Source organism: Sus scrofa, chromosome 6, assembly GCF_054392235.1.
Source record: "Sus scrofa isolate SSC_HxYL_T2T_F1_AM1 chromosome 6, Sscrofa_HxYL_maternal_Yorkshire_Landrace_v2.0, whole genome shotgun sequence".
NCBI classification, from domain to species: domain Eukaryota; kingdom Metazoa; phylum Chordata; class Mammalia; order Artiodactyla; family Suidae; genus Sus; species Sus scrofa.
Window position 1 is genome coordinate 148,132,657 of NC_139388.1, and position 22,721 is coordinate 148,155,377.

Consider the following 22,721-nt stretch of genomic DNA (forward strand, 5'->3'; position numbering starts at 1 on the left):
ATCAAATCACTGAGGACAGTTTTTACAGAACTAGAGAAAATATTTTAAAGTTTGGAAGCACAAAAGCCTCAGAATAACCAAAGCCATCCTAAGAAAGAAAAATGGAGCTGGAGGAATCAGGTTCCCTGGTGTCAGATTATATGACAAAGCTGCAGACATGAAAACTGTATGGTACTGGTACAGAAACAGAAATATAGATCAATGGGACAGGATAGAAAGCCCAGAATTAAACCGATGCACCTATAGTCAACTAATCTATGAAAAAGGAGGCAAGAATATACAATGGAGAAAAGACAGCCCCTTCAATAATAAGTGGTGCTGGGAAAACTGGACAGCCACATGGAAAAGAATGAAATTAGAACACTCCCCAACACCATACACAAAAATAAACTCAAAATGGATTAAAGACCTAGATATAAAAGCAGATACTGTAAAACTCTTCGAGGAAACTACAGGCTGAACACTCTCTGACATAAACCACAGCAACATCTTCTCTGATCCACCTCCTTGAGTAAGGACAATAAAAGCAAAAATACACAAATGGGACTTAATTAGACTTAAAAGTTTCCGCATAGCCAAGGAAACCCTAAACAAAATGAAAAGACACTCCACAGAATAAGACAAAATATCTGCAAATGAAGCCACTGACAAGGGATTAATCTCCAAAATCTATAAACACCTCCTACAGCTCAATACCAAAAAAAACCCAAACAATTCCATCAAAAAATGGGCAGAAGATCTAAGCAGACAATTCTCCAATGAAGACATGCAGATGGCCAAAAAACACATGAAAGCATGTTCAACATCACTCACTATTAGGGAAATGCAAATCAAACCCACTATGCAGTACCACCTTACGCCAGCCAGATTGGCCTTCATCAGAAAGTCTACAAACAATAAATGCTGGACAGGGTGCGGAGTAAAGGGAACCCTATTACACTGCCGGCAGGAATGTAAATTGGTGCAACCACTGTGGAAAACAGTATGGAGATTCCTCAGAAAACTAAAAATAGAATTCCCATTGCATCCAGCAATCCCACTCCTGGGCATCTATCCAGAGAAAACCACGACTCGCAAAGACACACGTACTCCAACGTTCACTGCAGCACCATATACAATAGCCAAGACATGGAAACAACCTAAATGTCCATCGACAGAGGAGTGGATCAAGAAGATGTGGTACATACACACTATGGGATATTACTCAGCCATTTAAAGGAATGAAATACCGGCATTTTTAGCAACATGAATGGACCTAGAAATTGTCATGCTAAGTCAGCCAGAAGGTGAGGCATTAAGATCAAATGCTGTCACTTACATATGGAATCTGAAAAAAGGACAGACTGAACTTCTTTGCATAACAGATAATGACTCAATCTTTGAAAGACTTATGGTTTCCCAATGAGACAGGCTGGGGAATAGGGGAATGCACTGAGAGTTTGGGATGGAAATGCTATAAAATTTGCTTGTGATGATCACTGTACAACTGTAAATGTAATAAAATTCACTTAGTATTAAAAAAAAGGAGGGGTATGTATATATATGGATGACTGGTTGCTTTGCTGTACAGCAGAAATTGGCGCATTAGAAATCAACTATACTTTAATTTAAAATTTTATTCAAAATAAAAACGCTATTTTGTATTACACCTTTACCAACCAGCAAATTTACTTACAGTAACATCTTTATTCTTCTTCTGCATTCATTTCATGATACAGAACATGAATAAACCTTAAAACATTATGCTAAGTGAAATCAACCAGGCAAAAAAAGACAAATATCATATAATTACAGAGTTCCCTCTGTGGCTCAGTAGTAGCAAACACAACTAGTATCCATGAAGACACAGGTTTGATCCCTGGCCTCACTAAGTGAGTTAAGGATCCAGCATTGCTGTGGCTGTGGTGTAGGCTGGCAGCTGTAGCTCTGGTTTAGACCCCTAGCCTGGGAATTTCCATGTGCTGTGGGTATGGCCCTAAAAAGTAAATATATGTAGTATACTTCCACTTCCATGAGGTACTGGAACAGGCAAATTCACAGGGAGAGAAAATCGAACAGAAGTTACCAGGGGATGAAGGCAGTGGGAAATAGGGAGTTAGTGTTTAATGGATATAGAGTTTCAGTTTTGGATGTTAAAAATGTTCAATTGTATGGATGATGTGATGGTTACACAACATGGTGAATGCCCTTGATGTCCCTGCACCACATGCTTAAAATGGTTGAAATAATAAATTTTATGCTTTACATCTAAAAAAAAAAATCAGCCAACTAGATCTTACTGACATTTATAGAACTCTCAATATAACAACAGCAGAATTCCCATTCCTTTCAAACATGCACAGGCAATTATCAAGATAGACAATATCCTTGGCCCTAAAGCAAATCTTAATGAATTTAAAAAACTGAAATCACATAAAGTTTGTTCTCTGGCCCCAGTGGAATTGAACTAGCAAGCAATTCCAAAAAGATGTGAACAGAATCCTCAAATACTTGGAAATTAAACTAAGAACAAGAGGAATTTTCAAGAGGAATAAGAACATTTTTTAATTGAAGGAAACTGAGAATATAACCTATAAAAAATGTATAGGATGCAGCTAAAGCAATTTTTTAGAGGGACATATATAGTTTTAACTATTAATAATATAAAACAATAAAGGTCTCAAAATCAATAGTTTACTTTTTCACCTAAATAAACCAGGAAAACCTTTAGCAAGCAGAAGAAAATAATAGTTAAAAAGAGCAGAAGCCCGTGAAATTAAAATTAGGGGAAAAAACAATGAACATTAATGAAACCCAACCTGGTTATGATGGTTAATTTTATGTGTCAACTTGACTGGGCCATGGTGCACAAATATTTGGTCAAACATTATTCTGGATGTTTTTGGGAGGGTGTTTTGGGATGAGATTTAATTTAGATTGATGAACTTGGAGTAAAGCAGATTGCCCTCCACAGTGTGGTTGGTCCTCATCTAATTTATTGAAGGACTGAAAAGAACTGAATTCCCCCAAGACAAAATTCTTCAGGAAGTTGCCTTTAGACTTGAGACATCACCTTTTCCAGAAGACTGCCAGTGATCTCAAACTGCAACTCTTTCCTGAGTTAACTGCCATATGCAAACCATAAACATGAATCTTTGAATCACATCATCTCTGGTTTAGTTAAGACCTAAATGCTAATCAGTTCAACCACCTCTGATCTCCAAGAAAATTTTACATAGCATCTCTCCTGCTGGGTAATCAAACTTCTACTACTTAAGTACAAGTTTTGTATAAGGGAAACAACTTACATTTTAGACACAGGCAGCCCTGCTTTTGATTCATGGTTTTGCCAATAAATACCCATGTATACATGGTCATATCATTTTACTTCTTTAGTCTCAAATTCTTCATATTTGAAAGGAAGATATTTTATGGAGAGCTTATAAAAATAAGAAAGGATTATACATAAGTCACTAGCACACTGTAGGCACACAATAAATATGTAGTTCACATTGGTGGTATAGACTAAGGCAAGATGTGTTTTAAAACCTTTTCTTTACTGCATTTAACAATATGTATCTTAAACGTATGTTTTGTCTTTTTTCTCTGACACGCGGACATCTAGAACAATTCTTAATACATAAAAAGTACCTAATAATTTTGTTATTATCTGAATAAAAAGTAGCTAATGTTAGCTGTTCTCTACTTTTTGTCTCATTAGACCTTTAAAATGTAAAAATTATTAAGAGCTTTTGATTGTTTTTGGTCATATCTATCTATATTTACTATATTAGAGATAAAAAGCAAATATTAATTTGATTAAAATAAAAAATAAAACCACTACTTGTTAACATAAATAAAAACTTTCCAAAACAAAATGAAACAAAAAGTAAGTGAGAATAATGCTGTTATTTTATAGTTTTGCAAACCTCCTTAATGTTTGGCTTAATAGAAATAACTAGATTTTCATGTCGGCTTTAACATCCAATCAATAAAACATGTATTTTTAGCTGAAAATCCAGCTTCACAAGGATCTGAGTTGGAAAGAGTATTATTTCAATTATTCAATAATTATTTCAATTATTTTTCAGATAATTATAAATATTCTTATTTGACAATATGCTAAAATGCAATGAGTAGTAGCTTTTACAGTTATTTTCAATGTGGAATTTGGAATCATGTCAATGAATTCTGATGCCTTAAATTCCATTAATCTATATGTAATCCGCGTGAATCCTTTACTCACACATGATTTTATAATATCATACATGAAACATCTGAAAAATACCAGTTCAATGATTTATGTGGCTCTTCCATTGGTGAATGCATTTCATTAGTCAATATCATTAATGGATCACATTTGTTACCACCATCACTGAGTTCAGTAGTGAAGTTTTTTAAATACTGTGAAGTTGTCAAGCTCACACTGGTGAATATAAGTTTGCCAAAATTCTAATTTTTGCTAGAAAGCTCAAATGTCATTAGCAATGAACACTGGCAGCTACTTTTCTTAAAATTACAAGCCCACATTGTCCATTTTGATAAAATGCTTGCTAAATACCAAAATCTAAATAAACGTGGTTGGTCTGTCTGTTGTTCCATGAAGAAAAGCAGTTAGCTAGTTATTCAATCACATAAGGGCTTTTCCTTGAGGCAGCCACTGTACTTCAGTATGCAGAATTGTTCTGTGTATATTTCCTATTTTGGCATGCAGTGTATCAAAAAGCAAGTATTCAAAGGTCAACGGTTAATAAACTTAATAATATTTTACCAGAGATGGGTCCTGACTTAAGATGGTTCAATTTACGACTTTTCAACTTGACAATGATGTGAAAGCAATATGTGCTCAGTAGAAACTGTACTTTGAATTTTAAATTTTGATCTTTTTCACGGCTAATGATACTAGGTAGTAGCAGTGAACCTCAGCTCCCAGTCAGCCACCTGATCATGGGGTAAACAACCAAAACCCATAACCGTTCTGTAGCCACACAACCATTCTCTTTTTCACTTTCAGTATAGTAGTTAAGAAATTACATGAACTATTCAACACCTCATTATAAAATAGACTTTGTATTAGATGATTTTGCTAACTACAGGTTAATTTCTGAGTACATTAAAGGTAGGCTAGGCTAAGTTATGATGTTAGGTAGGTTATGATATTTTCCTTATGATGTGCTTATCATGATGGGTTTATCAGAAGGTAACTCTATTGTAATTTGAGGGAGATCTGTACTTGATTAATGATATTCTTAGGTAAAGTTGACATTAAAACAAACACACACAAAAAAATGTGCATGATGGTGAAAGATACTAGGAAAACTTGACACTGCTGTAAGAGCAAGATTACCTTTCATAAGCTCTCTAACCTAGTTATGTCTAAGAGATCATTATTTTGAAATCCTAAAACTTGCCTTTTGTATTTTTTAAAAATATTATCATTCATTCTAGAATTTCAAAATAAATTATTTTCAGGTGATAGTAAGTTTAGTAAGATTATTAAAGGTATAATTGGAAATAGCCACTGATAGTAAAGTAATGCCACTGAGAACAGAGTTAATCTGTGAAAAAGTATACACGTATACCCTGTATCTACTATCTTAGAAAATTCAAAATACGTAAGTACACATCCTAATAGCTATCAAAGGAAGGATGTCATCACACTTCAGGTGGCCTCTGGCAAATTCCTCTGTATACTCATAAGAGAATAAGAGTGAAAAAGGCAAATGTTGTTTTAGCATTATTATGAAAATAGTTTTAACTGCACTTAAATCCTTAAAGGGTATCTCATGCACTTCCAGAAGCTCCCTGATCAAACTTTGAGAACTTCTGGCTAATATCTTTTCTGGAGAATTCTGTAGGTTATAAAATGCAGCATTATGATGTGCTAAAATAGGTTTCCTGGTCCTAGTTTTTCCCTTTTTTCATGGTTAGAAATCCAGGGCTCTTCAAAACCACATTGAAACTGAAAGATCCTTTTTGGTCCACCAAAAAGAACGCTGCATGGCAACCTTCACTCAATGCAAAAACCAACCGAGGTGAAGTCACCAGAGGCCAAGAAAGGCCAGGAGTAAAACACCACACAGCCTTCAACCACGGTAGTTTTCAAATCGTTTGATCAGGCCACCTCTTAGGGCTCCTTCATCTATCATTTTATGCCTCTCAGTGTTCCTTTTTTTTGAGATTTTGTTTTTGTGTTATGTTTTTGTGCATTATGTCCTCAATTTTCTTGTCACACAGTGAAGGAAGTGTTCCATCTGATATAAAGCCACATGTCAGCACCCGTTCCCTGGGTTGATTTGTTCATTATTTCCATTTCTCTTTTCTGATACTGCAGGGTCTTTTTCTGTCAAAAGTAACAACAACACATCTGTACTCTCTGGGTTGGCATTCTTTTTTATGGATGTCAAATCCAGGGTCTGATGAGTGCCCTTGAGGCTCAGTCTATCACTTAAGGAGTGCTTCTCTTTGGATGTTCAATTTTTTGTTTAACTGAACTGCAGATAAGCTTTCCTGAAGTATAAAATTTGACTTTGTCTTTGTGGGTGGATAATCTGGTTGAAAAGGGGAGGAAACTTTTCAGCACATTAGGTAACAATTATGTTTCTGTTATAAAAAAGGATATCTTGCTTTAGGTTAAACACTCAAACATCAATGTAATCCACTGCAAGAAAATAAAGCCCCTTCAATAAGTGATGCTGGGAAAACTGGACAGCCATATGGAAAAGAATGAAATTAGAACACTCCCCAACACCATACACAAAAATAAACTCAAAATGGATTAAAGACCTAGATATAAGAGCAGATACTGTAAAACTCTTTGAGGAAACCACAGGCCCAACACTCTCTGACATAAACCACAGCAATATCTTCTCCCATCCACCTCCTCGAGTAAGGACAATAAAAGCAAAAATACACAAATGGGACTTAATTAGACTTAAAAGTTTCTGCATAGCCAAGGAAACCCTAAACAAAATGAAAAGGCACTCCACAGAATAAGACAAAATATCTGCAAATGAAGCCACTGACATGGGATTAATCTCCAAAATCTATAAACACCTCCTACAGCTCAATACCAAAAACAAACAAACAAACAAACAAAAAAACAACCCAATAAAAAATGGGCAGAAGATCTAAGCAGACAATTCTCCAATGAAGACATGCAGATGGCCAAAAAAACACATGAAAACATGTTCAACATCACTCACTATTAGGGAAATGCAAATCAAACCCACTATGCAGTACCACCTTACGCCAGCCAGATTGGCCTTCATCAGAAAGTCTACAAACAATAAATGCTGGACAGGGTGCGGAGTAAAGGGAACCCTATTACACTGCCGGCAGGAATGTAAATTGGTGCAACCACTGTGGAAAACAGTATGGAGATTCCTCAGAAAACTAAAAATAGAATTCCCATTGCATCCAGCAATCCCACTCCTGGGCATCTATCCAGAGAAAACCATGACTCGCAAAGACACATGTACTCCAACGTTCATTGCAGCACTATATACAATAGCCAAGACATGGAAACAACCTAAATGTCCATCGACAGAGGAGTGGATCAAGAAGATGTGGTACATACACACTATGGGATATTACTCAGCCATTAAAAAGAACGAAATACCGGCATTTTTAGCAACATGGATGGACCTAGAAATTATCATGCTAAGTGAAGTCAGCCAGAAGGTGAGACATTAAGATCAAATGCTATCACTTACATATGGAATCTGAAAAAAGGACACAAAACGGAGTTCCTGTCGTGGCTCAGTGGTTAACGAATCCGACTAGGAACCATGAGGTTGCAGGTTTGATCCCTGGCCTCACTCAGTGGGTTAAAGATTCGGCATTGCCATGAGCTGTGGTGTAAGTTGGAGAGTCAGCTCGGATCCCGTGTTGCTGTGGCTCTGGCATTGGCCGGTAGCTATGGCTCCAATTCGACCCCTAGCCTGGGAACCTCCATATGCTGCGAGAGTGGCCCAGGAAATGGCAAAAAGACAAAAAAATAAATAAAAATAATAATAAAAAAAATTTAAAAATGACACAATGAACTTCTTTGCAGAACAGATTATGACTCAATCTTTGAAAAACTTATGGTTTCCCAATGAGACAGTTTGGGAGGGTGGGAGTGATGTATTGGGGGTTTGGTTTGGAAATGCTGTAAAATTTGGTTGTAATGATCGTTGTACAACTATAAATGTAATCGAGTAATAAAAAATCCTATAACAATAAAAAAAGAAAAAAAGAAAAGAAAATTTGAGTAAATTCTCAAAAAAAAAAATGTAATCCACTGCAATCCAATTTAATTTAGCAACCATAATTGAGACTCTACCTGGGATAGGTACCATGTATAAATGGAATCAGATTCATAGATAATAAGCAAATGATTAAAAGTTGGAGACACATGTAATAGAAAGATTGGCATGCTTAACCTAGCTAGGGTAGGTGACAGGCTTTTGTGGCACATTAGTAGGCATAATACATCTAGGTATTTTTTAATGGTGCCAGTTTTGTGGCAGATTATGTTGCATCAAAAAGATGACTGTTTACAATTAAGCAGATAGTTTTAAACTCAAATGGCCTGAGTAAATAGCTTTAAGCTTCAGGCTTCAGTACCTATAGTATTTTAACCTTGGTCACTATAACATACGGTATGTTGCTCAGGTAAGTGTCATTTTCATACAGAGAAGGATGCAGGTACAGATCTTAGCACATGCCAGCTGTAGGGATCTTAGGTACTGGTCTGTTAGTGTGGAGCTTGAACTACGTAGTAGTGATGCTTAGCTTAATATTGTGGGCAAAGCCAGCATAAAATTGAAATCACAAAATGAGGATGAGAAAACATACATGAGGAAATATCAGAAATACCAAGCTTGAGGGACATTCTACTCTTCAAAAATGTCAAAGTTATCAAAGATAAAAGAAGGCTGAGTATATTTGCCAGATTAAAGGACACTAGAGATATTACAACTTAATACAGTGCTTGATCTTGGAATGGATCTTCTACTGGTATAAATATTTCTTCATAGGGTAATAAAGTGGAGTTCCTGTTGCGGTGCAATGGAAATGAGTCTGACTAGTATCCATGAGGATGCAGGTTCAATCCCTGTGCTCAATCAGTGGGTCAGGGGTCTGGTGTTGCTGTGAGCTGCAGTGTAGGTTGCAGATGTGGCTCAAATCCTGTGTTGTACTGGCTCTGGTGTAGGCTGGCAGCTGTAGCTCTGATTTGACCCCTTGCCTGGTAACTTCCACATGTCAGGGGTGTGGCCCTAAAAAGCAAAGAAAAAGAAAAGGATAATATTTCTATAACTGCAAAAATTTCAGTTTGGACCATATATTAGATAATAGTATCAGATGCTAAATTTCTTAAATTTTCTAATTTTACTATAGATAATGTAATAAGAAAATACATTACCTATGCTACAGTTTGTATGAGTGAAAGGTCATGGTTTTTACGTATTTTTTCAAAATGGTTCCCCAAACAAAATAATGCATATATTATACAGGTCTGGGGGTGGGGAGGGAAGGACGAGGGGGAGAGGGAGGTGGGGAACAAATGAGGAAAAAATATTATCAATGAAGGCAACTAGATGAAGGATATGTGTGTGTGCATGTTTTTTGTAATATTCTTATGTATTTTCTAGGGTTGAGTTTTTAAGAAATAAATAGCATAACTAAAAATCAGTTTTCCTTCTTAGCCCCACTCCAACCCCACCCAAAAAGAGCTTACTTGCCAGGGAGAATTGTGAAAAAATAATTGCTCCCTTTACTCTGTTTCTCAATCAGATATCTGACCACAAGAACTGGATCAAAAAGTCTACAAGCAGCTGTGATATGCCCTTGGAAGAGAACACTTTTGAGTTTCTAGCTTTAAATCTTTAGCGCTAAAAATTGGTAGGTAGAGCTGTAACAACTTCACCAAGTTTAAGAATCACTCATCAGGAGTTCCCACTGTGGCTCAGCAGTTAGCAAACCTGACTAGCATCCATTGAGGATGTGGGTTCAATCCCTGGCCTCGCTCAGTGGGTTAAGAAACCGGCGTTGCTGTGAGTTGTGGTGTAGGTCGCAGATGCGGCTCAGATCCTGAGTTGCTATGGCTTTGGAGTAGGCCAGTGGCTACAGTTCCAATTGACCCCTAGCCTGGGAACCTCCATATGTCTCGGGTGCAGCCTTAAAAGACAAAAAGACAAAAAAAAAAAAACAAAGCAGTCATCAGTCTATGGCAATAACTTGGAATGGATTTTGCACAATTCCCTAATTCTGAACTGGCACATCCTCAAAAGAGTGAAGGATTTTGTTCATGAACAAATAAAAAAAATTAATGGGGTCCCTAATTTGAAAGCAGATGTTTTATTTGGTTAATGTGGTAAAATAAATCAAAGAAATTATGGCAAATCCAAAGGACTGTTTGGTGTTTAAGTGAACTTTGTTTCTAAGAATCATATTTGCCTAGAAAATAAAAGCAGAACAGGCAAATTTAAAAATCTTCTTCAGGCTTTTAATTAGAATCAGAGAAAAGGAACGTAAATGAGTAAATGAAGGGAAACAAATGAAGACAAACTAATAAACTAGAAGAAGAAATACATTTCTTGAAGAGAAATGATAAAGATCTTGGAGAACAGATTACCCATAGATGAAAAAGATGATGAGATCTTAAAGATTAAAAAATATATGAGTTTGATGGTGTCTTGCCTTATATTTAAGTCTTTAAGCTATTTTGACTTTATTTTCATGCATGGTGTGAGGGTATGTTCTAGTTTCATTGATTTGCATGCAGCTGTCCATGTTTCCCAGCAATACTTGCTGAAAAGACCTTTTTCCCATTTTATGTTCTTACCTCCTTTGTCAAAGATTAGTTGACCATAGGTCTCTGGGTTTATTTCTGGATTCTCTATTCTGTCCTATTGATCTGTCTGTCTGTTTTGGTACCAGTACCACACTGTCTTGATGACTGTGGCTTTGTAAGATTGCCTGAAGTCTCAGAGAATTATGACTCCTGATTGGTTTTTGTTCTTCAGAATCGCTTTGGCAATTCTGGCTCTTTTGTGGTTCCATATAAATTTTTGGATTGTTTGTTGTAGTTCTGTGAAAAATGTCATGGGTAATTTGATAGGGATTGCATTGAATCTATAGATTGCTTTGGGTAGGTAGTATGGCCATTTTTCCAATATTAATTTTTCCAACCCAGGAACATGGAATATCTTTCCATTTCTTTACATCTTCTATAATTTCCTTGATTAATGTTTTATAGTTCTCAGCATATAAGTCCTTTACCTCCTTGGTCAGGTGTATTCCCAGGTATTTGATTTTTTGGGGTGCAATTTTAAAAGGTATTGTATTTTTGCTTTCTTTTTTAATATTTCATTGTTAGTATACAGAAATGTAACTGATTTCAGAATATTAATCTTATATCCTGCTACTTTGCTGAATTTGTTGATCAGTTGAAGTAGTTTTTGGGTTGCGTCCTTAGGGTTTTCTACATATGGTATCATGTCATCTGCATACAGTGACAGTTTTATCTATTGTCTTCATACATGGATGCCTTTTATTTCTTTTGTTTGTCTGATTGCTGTGGCTGGGACTTCCAGTACTATGTTGAATAACAGTGGTGAGAGTGGGCATCCTTGTCTTGTTCCAGATTTTAGTGAGAAGGCTTTCAGCTTTTCTCCATTGAGTATTATATTTGCTGTGAGTTTGTTGTAAATGGCTTTGATTATGTTAAGGTATGTTCCCTCTATACCCACTTTGGTAAGAGTTTTGATCATGAATGGATGTTGGACTTTGTCAAATGCTTTTTCTGCATCTATTGAGATGGTCATGTGGTTTCTGACTTTTCTTTTGTTTATGTGGTGTATGATGTTGATTGATTTGCATATGTTGAACCATCCTTGTGCACCTGGGATGAATCCCACCTGGTCATGGTGTACGATCTTTTTTATATATGTTGTTGGATTCAGTTGGCTAAAATTTTGTTGATAATTTTTGTGTTTGTATTCATCAAAGATATTGGCCTATAGTTTTCGTTTTTGGTGGTATCTTTGTCTGGTATTGGAATTAGGGTGATGGTGGTGTCATAGAATGTCTTTGGGAGTGTTCCTTCTTCTTCAACCTTTTGAAAATGTTTAAGGAGGATGGGTGTAAGTTCCTCTTTGTATGTTTGGTAGGATTCACAGTAGATAAAAAAAAATTGTATTGGGGAAATAACAATAAAAAAATAAATAAATAGGTGAAAAGGATAGTAACCCAGATCTAGTTATTCCTGAAGAGGGTGTTAGGAAAAAAAGAGATGTTTTTATTAACAGGAAAGGGGAATAGAGCCCAAAGTAAACAACAAAAGAAAAATGGCAAAGTCATACCTAGCAGACAGGTTGCCTAGAAAGAATCAGGTTACAGGAAGCTATTGAGAAGTAATCTTTTAAAGCCAGAGTTGGAGGTTTCACAGTGAGTAGATAAAAATACTACCTACCCTTCCCCTCTGCTACAGCTAAGCTAGAATGTTACGACTTGTATAGATTTGAGATGACAAGATCGGAAAATGTTATAAGAACATAGACTTTAAGAAATGCTTGATGAGCTTCAAGGTGACACCCATTGTGAGTGGTATGTAGACACTGAGCACATCCTGAGAAACTTAGGCTCCTAACATTTGGAATGTGACTCTGAGGGTAGACTCAGCTAAAATAAGACAACTTATAGAAGAGATAAGAAAGACAGTAAGTTGAATTCAGGCCTGGACAAAATATTGGTCCAATGAATGAAATTATCCAGTTGAGACGGCTAACACTGAAAAGATTTATCTCTCACTGGTTGCTTCGGTATTGCTAATAACTCATTGAGTTCATTTATCTCACTATGGGATGAACCAGAAGACAAAATCAAGAGAAATGTATTGAAAATCAAACATCTGGTAGACGGAGAAGGGAAGGTGAAATGAAAGTTTTTGGTTCCAGGTAAAAGTGTTCATACAATGTGTATGAGAAAAATGTAAAGACAAATCTAAGAAGACAGTTAAGCTACTACAAACACAATCAAGCTTTCATAAAAGATAGGCAAGGGTACAGGAGAAACACCTGAAGCAAATTTCATTATTGCAGAAACAGAGTTAGAAAGAAAGACTTAAAACATTCCAAAAATAAGAAAGAAGTGACTTGATGAGTACAAAGAAGAGATCATGGGCATCACTAGGTACATGGGGAAACAGCTTTCAAAAACATCAATAGTAGATTTTCTTCTGGAATCCACTGAGGATGATTATTCAGATGAAACAAATGTGAAGACTAGGGTATCTTCGCAAAGACACAGGTTTTTCAGTTGTAGTAGCAATTTCATAACAAAACTGTCAACTGTTATCACAGCACAAAACCGAAAATGTCTGCTCAAAGTTAACAAGGAAGACATCAGTAAACAGTGCCTATAATCACTTCAGTACTGGTGCCAGAAATATGGGAGTCCAAGGTTAAAGGGAAATTGAGAAGCTCTGAATACACTAGGTGAGAAAGAAAGACACCTTAAAATAAGGTCTGGTGATTGAGACTGACCATTGCAATTACCAGGCTGTGCCAAGTGAAATAAGTCAGGCAGAGAAAGACAAATACTGTATTTTTCACTTACACGTGGAATCTAAAAAATAAAACAAACAAACATAAAAAAACAGAAACAAACTCACAGATACATAGAACAAATTAGTGGTAGCAGAAAGGAGAGGAGTAGAGGGAGGGGGGAAATAGGGGAAGGGGATTAAGAGGTACAAATTACACAGTATAAAATAAATAAGATGCAAGGATATAATGTATGGCACAGGAAATATAGTAAATTTTATCATAGCTTTTTATGAAGTATAATCTATAAAAATATTGAGTTACTATGTTGTATACTTGAGACTAATAAATCTGTAAGTCAATTACACTTCAATTAAAAAAAAACCTGTTCTAAAGAATGCAGGAATGTCTCAGATAGCATTTTCTGCCAGTGGAGGATATAATACACATGCTTTTTTCTACTTGTGGTAATTCACATTATCCTGTAATTACTCTCCTGGTGGGAGATTTCTCCCAATTGAAACACTGTTCATAGTTTGTGCTATCAGGACAACTAGCCTAAACTTCCGGTCATCCTGAAGTAGCCAAACCTACATCTGTGGTTTTCTTTTTTAACTTCAGATAGTTTCAACTCTTTGTTTTAGACTGATTCTAAGAATATTATTTTGACTCTAGACGTGGGAATAGTTTTTGTTTGTTTGTTTGTTTTAACTTGCCTGAAAGATTGAGATAGCTGTAATAAAATTTTACATCAGAGATTTCTGCTTCTGGACATAACTGAACATCTACTGGACTAGCCCTCCCACCATGAGTAACTATGAAACTTTACAAAATAAGTGAAACAACAGTTATCAGATATTAAGAAAGAATTATCATAGAACTGTGATCCAAGAATAAGGAAAATCCATGAAGTAAGTCCCACAGCCATCCTGCTTTCTGTCTGCAGGCACTGGCTGTACTCCTACTTTGAAGACAGAGGCAACCAAAGCATGATATTCTCACTAAGCTAATGGGGCAGAGAACAGAGTTTGGCAATACTGAGGCAGATAAAATGAATGGGATACGATACTGGAGAGAAAAGTGCTAGGCAAAATAGGAGAACCACAAACCTATAGTGGTATTCTAATGTCTTTGGCAAATAATAAATTGAACATAAACTGGGAAAATACCCTTGAGGCCTGGTAGAGAACAACTACTGACGAAATTCTAGCTGAATGGATATTCTTGAGATCATAGTGCAGAAAAAAGGAGTTATAAACACACAGAATAGGGATCTCAGCGAACACTTTGAAAATGCAAATGATACTACAGAAAAGCAATACGGCTACTTTAGTCCTAGGACCAAGGTTACTTGTGACCTACCCTAGAAAAGCTTGTAAATATGCTTCAGAAGGATTAGGCTAATCCAGTAAATTAACTGCCTGCCTGGACAAAACTCAACACTCTTTAAAGAACAATAACATAATCAAAATTCCTTATACCGTATTGTCAACTATATGCAGCAAACAATAAAAAATTACTACTCATGCAGAGAAGCAGGGATATGTTATATATAACTAAGAAAAAACTAGCATTTGATGGAAACAGACACAGATCTAACAGAAAAGTTGGAATTAGAAGATAACTTTAAGAGAGCTACTCTAAATATTTGAAGTAATTAAAAGGACAGATAAAATAAAAGGTAAGGAATTAAAAAAACAACAGTATGAAAAATGAAAAATCTAGAACTGAAAAACACAATATTTGAAATAATAATACATTATTTTTGTAGCTGGTTGAGAGATACAAAAAGGAAGGTAAATTTAAAGAAAATAAAATATAAATGATCTAAAATGAAGCACAGAGAGAAAAAAACTGAGAAAAAGTTGCCAGAGGATTGTCAAACAGGTTAACATACATGGACTTGGAGAAGAGAAAGATTTCTCTTCTAGAGAGCTCTGGAGATTGACCCAGAACTGACAGAAGAGACAGATTACTATATGAACTATGAAGAGATTTAGATTGCAACACAAAATATTTGAAGAAATAATGGCCAATAAAACTTACATTTCAATGAAAAATATCAAACCAAAGATATAAGCAACTCACCGAATCCCAAACAGGATAAATAGAGAGAACACCACATCTTCATAAATCAGAGTAAATTTGCTGAAAGCCAAATATAAAAAGACAATTTTAGAAGTATTTATTTAAAAATGATATATGATATATTGAGTTTCCATTGTGGTGCAGCAGAAATGAATCCGACTAGGAACAATGAGGCAAAAAAAAAAAAAAAAAAAAGATATATGATATATATGGGAAAAAAAAAAAGATAAGATTGACAGCTAAACTCCAGTTAGAAATAAAGGCAGAGAAACATGGAATGCTGCCTTTAAGTTGCCAAAAGAAACGAACAAACAAACAAAAAAAGACAACTGCCAACCAAGAATAAAACGTCCTACAAAAATATCCTTTGAGGAGTTCCCGTCGTGGCTCAGTGGTTAACGAATCCGACTAGGAACCATGAGGTTGCGGGTTCGATCCCTGCCCTTGCTCAGTGGGTTAACGATCCAGCGTTGTTGTGAGCTGTGGTGTAGGTTGCAGACGCTGCTCGCATCCCGCGTTGCTGTGGCTCTGGCGTAGGCCGGTGGCTACAGCTCCGATTGGACCCCTAGCCTGGGAACCTCCATATGCCGCGAGAGCAGCCCAAGAAATAGCAACAACAACAACAACAACAAAAAAGACAAAAAAAAAAAACCTTTGAAATAAAGGCAAAATAAAGAATGTTTAAGAAAAAAATTTGGTAGGATTTGTCTCCAACAGATTTGTATTACAAAAAAATATTAAAGGAAATTATAATTCTTTAGTCAGAAAGAGAATGACATGAGGAAAGTTGAATACACACTTTTTAAAAAAAATTAGAGAATGATAAATATATGGATGAATATGAAATATATTCTATATTTTATATTTGATTTATTTAAAAGGTAGTGAACATATTTCAAATGCTCAAGTGGCTACTATATGGATGGCACCATTTTAGAAAATACTGTTGCTCATCACATTAAAAAAATGAAATAAAACATAGCTGTTTTAAAAACACTAGTACAATGAGGGACTTAAAATATATAGAATAAATGATTTGACAATACAAAGATGGGAGGAAAGTAAATAAAGGTATGCTATTGCAATGTCTCATATAATATATAAGGAAATATATTAATTTATGGTGGCTGTGATAAATTAAGAATATATGCAAAATCCATAAACAATCAGTAAAAATAATAAAAAAATTAAAGAGATATGACTTCCCATCGTGGCTCAGTGGTTAACAAACCCACCTAGGATCCATGAGGACATAGGTTCAATCCCTGGCTTTGCTTAGTGGGTTAAGGATTCGGCATTGCCATGAACTGTGGTGTGGGTCACAGATATGGCTTGGATCCCACATTGCTATGGCTGTGGCTGTAGCTTAGAATGGCAGCTATAATTCTGATTCGACCCCTAGCCTGGGAACTTCCATATGCCATGGGTGCAGCCCTAAAGACAAAAGACTAAATAAATAAATGAATAGATAGATAAAAATAAATAAGCCAAGAGATGAGATAAAACTGAATACATAAAAAAATAAAATAATTAGATTGTCCTACTTTAGGTTGCCATTATAGACTACCACAGACTGGGTAGCTTAAACAACAGAAAATTACTTCTCATAGTTCTAGGGGCTAGGATATCCAAGGACACAGTGCTGGCAGATTCACTGGCTTTCTTCCTTCTTTCCAAAAGGCTGTCTTATCACATATCCTCACATGGTATGGGTAGAGAAAGAGAAAAAAAAAATACCTCTTTTGTCTCTTCTTATACATGAGCACTAATCTCATCATAAGAGCTCCACCTTCAGGACATAATTACCTCCCAAAGGCCTCGTCTTCAAATACTATCACACTGGGGGTTAGGGTTTCAACATATGAATGGGGGGGAGTCATAAATATTCAGTCTAGAGCAAAAATGAAGGCAGGAAAGGAAGAATAAAGGAACAAAACCAGCTTAGTTACTGATAAAACAAATAGTAAACTGTGATATTAAACCCAACTATATGAATAGTTATAGTAAATGTAAATGAACTAAACACCTAAATTAAAAGGCAGAGATTGCCAATCTAGAATAAAAAAGTAATACCTAACTAAATACTGCTTTTGAGATACACTTGAAATATAAGCATACTTTAAGTACACTTAAAATATATGCTTTAAGTAAATATAATAATAACTGTAAACGTATAATAAAAATAAATACCATGAGGAATTCCTATTGTGGCTCACTGGGTCAAGGACACATTGCTGTCTTCTGTGAGGATGCAGGTTCAATTCCTGGCCTCACTTAGTGGGTTAAGGATCCAGCATTGTGGAAATCTATGGCATAGGTTACAGATGCAGCTCAGATCCAGTGTTTGTGGTTGTGGCATAGTCTGTAGCTCCAATTCAACCCCTGGCCTGGGAACTTCCACATGCCATAGGTCCAAGTGTAAAAAAAAATTTTTTTAATAGTAAATAAAAAATACCAGGACAAAATTAGGATAAAAGCACTAAAGGAGATCTATTATTACTGGAAGAAAATAGACTCTAAGATAAGGAATGTTACCAAATCTTAAGGAGGATAATTCCTAATAATAAAAGAGTTAATTTATCAAGAAGACAAAAATATTAAATGATTACACCATAATAGAAGGGCAAAATACAGGCAGCATATACTGACAAAAGTATTGAGTGAAAATGACAAATTCAAAGTTGTAGTTGAACATTTTATCACTGCTCTCTCAATAGAGAAGGGACAGAAAAAAGTGAAAAATCATTTAAATTAAAAAAATCAACAATTGAGAATTTTTTTTCTTAATGGTTCTTCTTAAATTTAAATATTTATTTATTTTTTTAGGAGTTCTCATTGTGACCTGACATTGTCTTTGTGATGATGTGGGTTCAATCTCTGGCCTTGCTCAGTGGGATCCAGCATTGCCACAAGCTGTGGCACAGGTCACAGATGTGGCTCAGATCTGTTATTACCATGGCTGTGGCACAGGCATGCAGCTGCTGTTCTGACACAATGACTAGCCTTGGAACCTCCATGTGCCATAAGTGTGGCCCTTAAAAATATATATTATTATTATTTTGTCTTTTTGCCTTTTCTAGGGCCGCTCCTGTGGCATATGGAGGTTCCCAGGCTAGGGGTCTAATCGGAGCTGTTGCCTCCAGCCTACGCCAGAGCCACAGCAACGCATGATCCGAGCCGTATCTGAGAGCTACACCACAGCTCATGGCAATGCCGGATCCTTAACCCACGGAGCAAGGCCAGGGATCGAACCCACAACCTCATGGTTCCTAGTCGGATTCCTTAACCACTGAGCCATGACGGGAAGTCCAATATATATTATTTTTAGAGCAGTTTTAAGTTACAACAAAATTACTAAGGAGGTATAGAGATTTCCCATATGTTCCTATTCTGCACATGCATAGCTCCATTGCCAACATCACTCAGCAGGAAGGAACATGTTTTACCAAGGATGAGCTTATACTGACACCTCACAATTACCCAAAGTCCATAGTTTACCTTACAGTACTTCCTAGATGTGTATATTCTATGGGTTTTGACAAATATATAATGCTATAAAGCCATTATAATATTATACCGAGTATTTTCACTGCCCTAAAAATCCTCTGTGTTCTGTCTATTATTCTCCCCATTCCCACCATCTCTGGCAACCACTGATCTTATTTGATCTTTTTACTGGCTCCAAGTTTTTTCCTTTCCAAAATATAATATATTTGGGATCATACAGTATTTAGCCTTTTCCAGATTGGCTTCTTTCCGTTAGTGATATGCATATAAATTTTCTCCATGTCTTTTCATGGTTTGATGGTTTTTGTTTTGTTTTGTTTTGTTTTGTTTTGTTTTTAATGGCCACACTTGTAGCATGTGGAATTTCCCAGGCCAGGGATAGAATCCAAGCCACTGTTGCAATCTTCAACACAGCTATGGTAACACCAGATCCTTAACCCACCATGCCACAGTAGGAAATATGATAGAGATTTTTTTTTTTTTTTTAGTGCTGAATAAATACTTAATTGTATGAACATAATATGGCTTATTTGTTCAATTACCTATTGAAGGACATCATGGTTGCTTCCAGGTTGTGGCAATTATGACTAAATCTGCTTTAATCCTTTTTGTGCAGGTTTTTGTGTGGACATAAGTTTTTAACTCCTTTGGGGAAATAACAAGGAGAGTGATTTCTTTATCATATTATAAGGGTATGATTAGTCTTTTAAGAAACTGTGAAACTGTCCTCCTAAGTTGTTCTATATTTTGCGTTTGCACCAGCAATGTCTGAAAGTTCCTGGTGCTCCACATTCTTGCCAGCATTTGGTATTGTAAATGTTCTGGATTTTGGCCATTCTAATAGGCATGTAGTGGCATCTTTTTATTTTAATTTGCATTTCCCTAATGACATATGATGCACAGCATATTTCCATATACTTACTTATCATTTGTATATATTCTGTGGTGAGGTATCAGTTAAGGTCTTTTGGCATTTTTAAAATTGGTTTCTTATTTTCTTGTTGAATATTACGAGTTCTTTGAATATTTTGGAAAAGAGTCTTTTATCATATATGCCTTTTGAAAATATTTTCTCCTAGTGTGTGGCTTGTTCATACTCTTGACTTGTTTTTGAAGACCAGAAATCTTAAATTTTAATGAAGTCCAGCATATCGATTAATTTTTTTTCAGGTTGTATCTTTGGTGTCATGTCAAATCTTAAAAAGTATCACCATACTCAAGGTCATCTAGTTTTCTCCTATGTCATCTTCCAGGAGACTTATATTTTTGTGTTTTATACACAGACATAAGATTCATTTTTATATAATTTTTGTAGCTGGTATAAGGTCTGTATATAGATGCATTTTTTTCCTTTTTTTGCATGTGGTTGTTTGGTTTTTCCAATACCATTTGTTGAAGAAACAATTTTTTCTCCATTGTATTGTCTTTGCTTCCTTGTCAAAAATAAGTTGATTGTATTTAAGTAGGTCTATTTCTGGCTTCTCTATTCTGGCCCATTAATATATTTACTCTTTTGCCAATGCCACATTATCCTGATTATTGTAGTTTTCTATTTTTTCTTAAAGTCAGGCAGTATAAATCCTCCAACTTTGTTCTTTTTCCATGTTGTACTGGCTATTCTGGGGCATTTGCATCTCCATGTAAATTTTAGAGTCAGTTGATATGCATAAAATAAACCTCTTGGGATTTTGTTTGTGATTGCACTGAATTTATAGATTAAATTAGGAAGAATTGACATTTTGATAATATTGAATCTTCCTTGTCATGAACATGGAGTATTGCTCCATTTATTTAGTTCTTTGATTTCATTCATCAGAGTTTAGCAGTTTTCCTCATATAGATCTTGTAGATACTTTGTAAGATTTATAACAAAGTATTTCATTTTGGGGAATGCTAATGTAAGTGGTATTGTTTTTAAATCCAAATTCCACATTCATTTTTAGTATATAGGAAAGGGATTGAATTTTATATATTAACTTTGTATTTTACTACATTGCTGTAATCATTTATTAGTTCCCAGAGTTTTTTGTCAATTATTTTGGATTTTCTGCATAAATGATCATGTCATCTGTGAAGAAAGACACTTTTAAGTCTTCTTCCCATTCTGTATATCTTTTTTGTCTTATTGTATCAGCATGGACATCTGGTATGATGTTGAAACAAGAGTTGTGAGAGGGAACATACTTGCATTGTACCTGATCCTAGTGAGAAAGTTTTCAGCCTTTCACTATAAAGTATTATGTTGGCCGTAAGTATTTTGTAGATAGCCTTTACCAAGTTGAAAAAATTTCTCTCCACTTCTCATTTATAAAGCTGTTCCCATGAAGGGGTGTTGAATTTTGTTAAATGATTTTTATGCATCTATTGATATGATCATGTGACTTCTCTTTTTTAGTTTACTGATGCAATGGATTCCATAAATTGATTTTAGAATGGTGAATTGGCTTTGTATTCCTGGGATAAATTTTATTTATTCATGGTGTATAATTATTTTTTTGGATGTGATTCACTAATACTTTAAGAATTTTTGCATCTCCCTTCATTAGAAATATTTGTCTATAGTATTCTTTTTCTGTAATTTCTACCTGGTTTTGGTATTAGGACAATGCTGGCCTCAGAGAATGAATTAGGAAATATTCCCTCTGCTTCTATCTTCCAAATTATATTGTATGAAGTTCCTGCTGTGGTGCTACATCATTGGCAGAGTCTTGGGAGCCCTGGGATGTAGGTTCCATCCTGGACTGGGCACAGTGGGTTAAAGATTTGGCATTGCTGCAGCTGCAGGTGGCTTAGGTCACAGCTGCAGCTTGGATCTGATCCCTGGCCCAGAATCTCCATATTCTGTGGGTCAGCCAATATAAATAAATAAATAAATAAATAAATAAATAAATAAATATTGTAGAGAATTGGTATAATTTAGCTCTTAAAAGTTTGGTAGAATTCATAAGTTAAATCATCAGGCCTTGGTAGTTTTTATTTTGGAAGGTTGTTAATTATGATTCAATATATACTTAGTCTATTTGAATCACCTATTTCTTCCTGTGTGAATTTTGGCAGATTGTGAATATGGAGGAATTGCTCCCTATCATCTACATTATCAACCGTTGGGGCATAGAGTTATTCATAGCACTGCTTTATTATCCTTTTAATAGGATCTGTGGTGACATCCCCTTTTTCATTTCTGATATAGAAATTTGTGTTTTCTCTCTTTATTTTCATAAGTAGCCTGGCTAGAAGCTTATTGATTTTATTATCTGAGTGATTTTTTATACAAAAATATTAAGAAAATGGATATGCAAATGTATTGAACAACTTAGTTGAAATATTAAAAAATTACTTGAAGGATTCAAATTAACACAGGTAATTCAAGGAAAACCTGATATATGAATAGCTCAATATGTAATAAATGTTCTATTTATTAGGAAAAACTTCCCCATTGAGAAAAGCTGAGATCCTGATGACTCTACTGGTGAATTCTATCACCCATTTTAGGGAAAAATAATACCAATGTTACCAAATACTTTCAGGAAATAAAGAAAAAAGTAATATGCTCCAATGATTTAAGGCAAAATGGCCTTCATACTACAAACAGAAAATAACTCTACAAAGAAAGCA

The 22,721-nt window shown here is 35.4% G+C and overlaps 1 protein-coding gene across 1 annotated transcript in view; it reads right to left on the reverse strand.

The window, feature by feature from the left end:
• Positions 1 to 22,721, reverse strand: part of LOC146402866 (uncharacterized) — an 805,401-nt gene that overhangs the window by 337,924 nt on the left and 444,756 nt on the right. Inside the window, exon 6 of the mRNA XM_084965716.1 lies at positions 15,600 to 15,659. Coding sequence (XP_084821842.1) covers positions 15,600 to 15,659 — 60 coding nt within the window. The remainder of the gene's footprint in view (positions 1 to 15,599; positions 15,660 to 22,721) is intronic.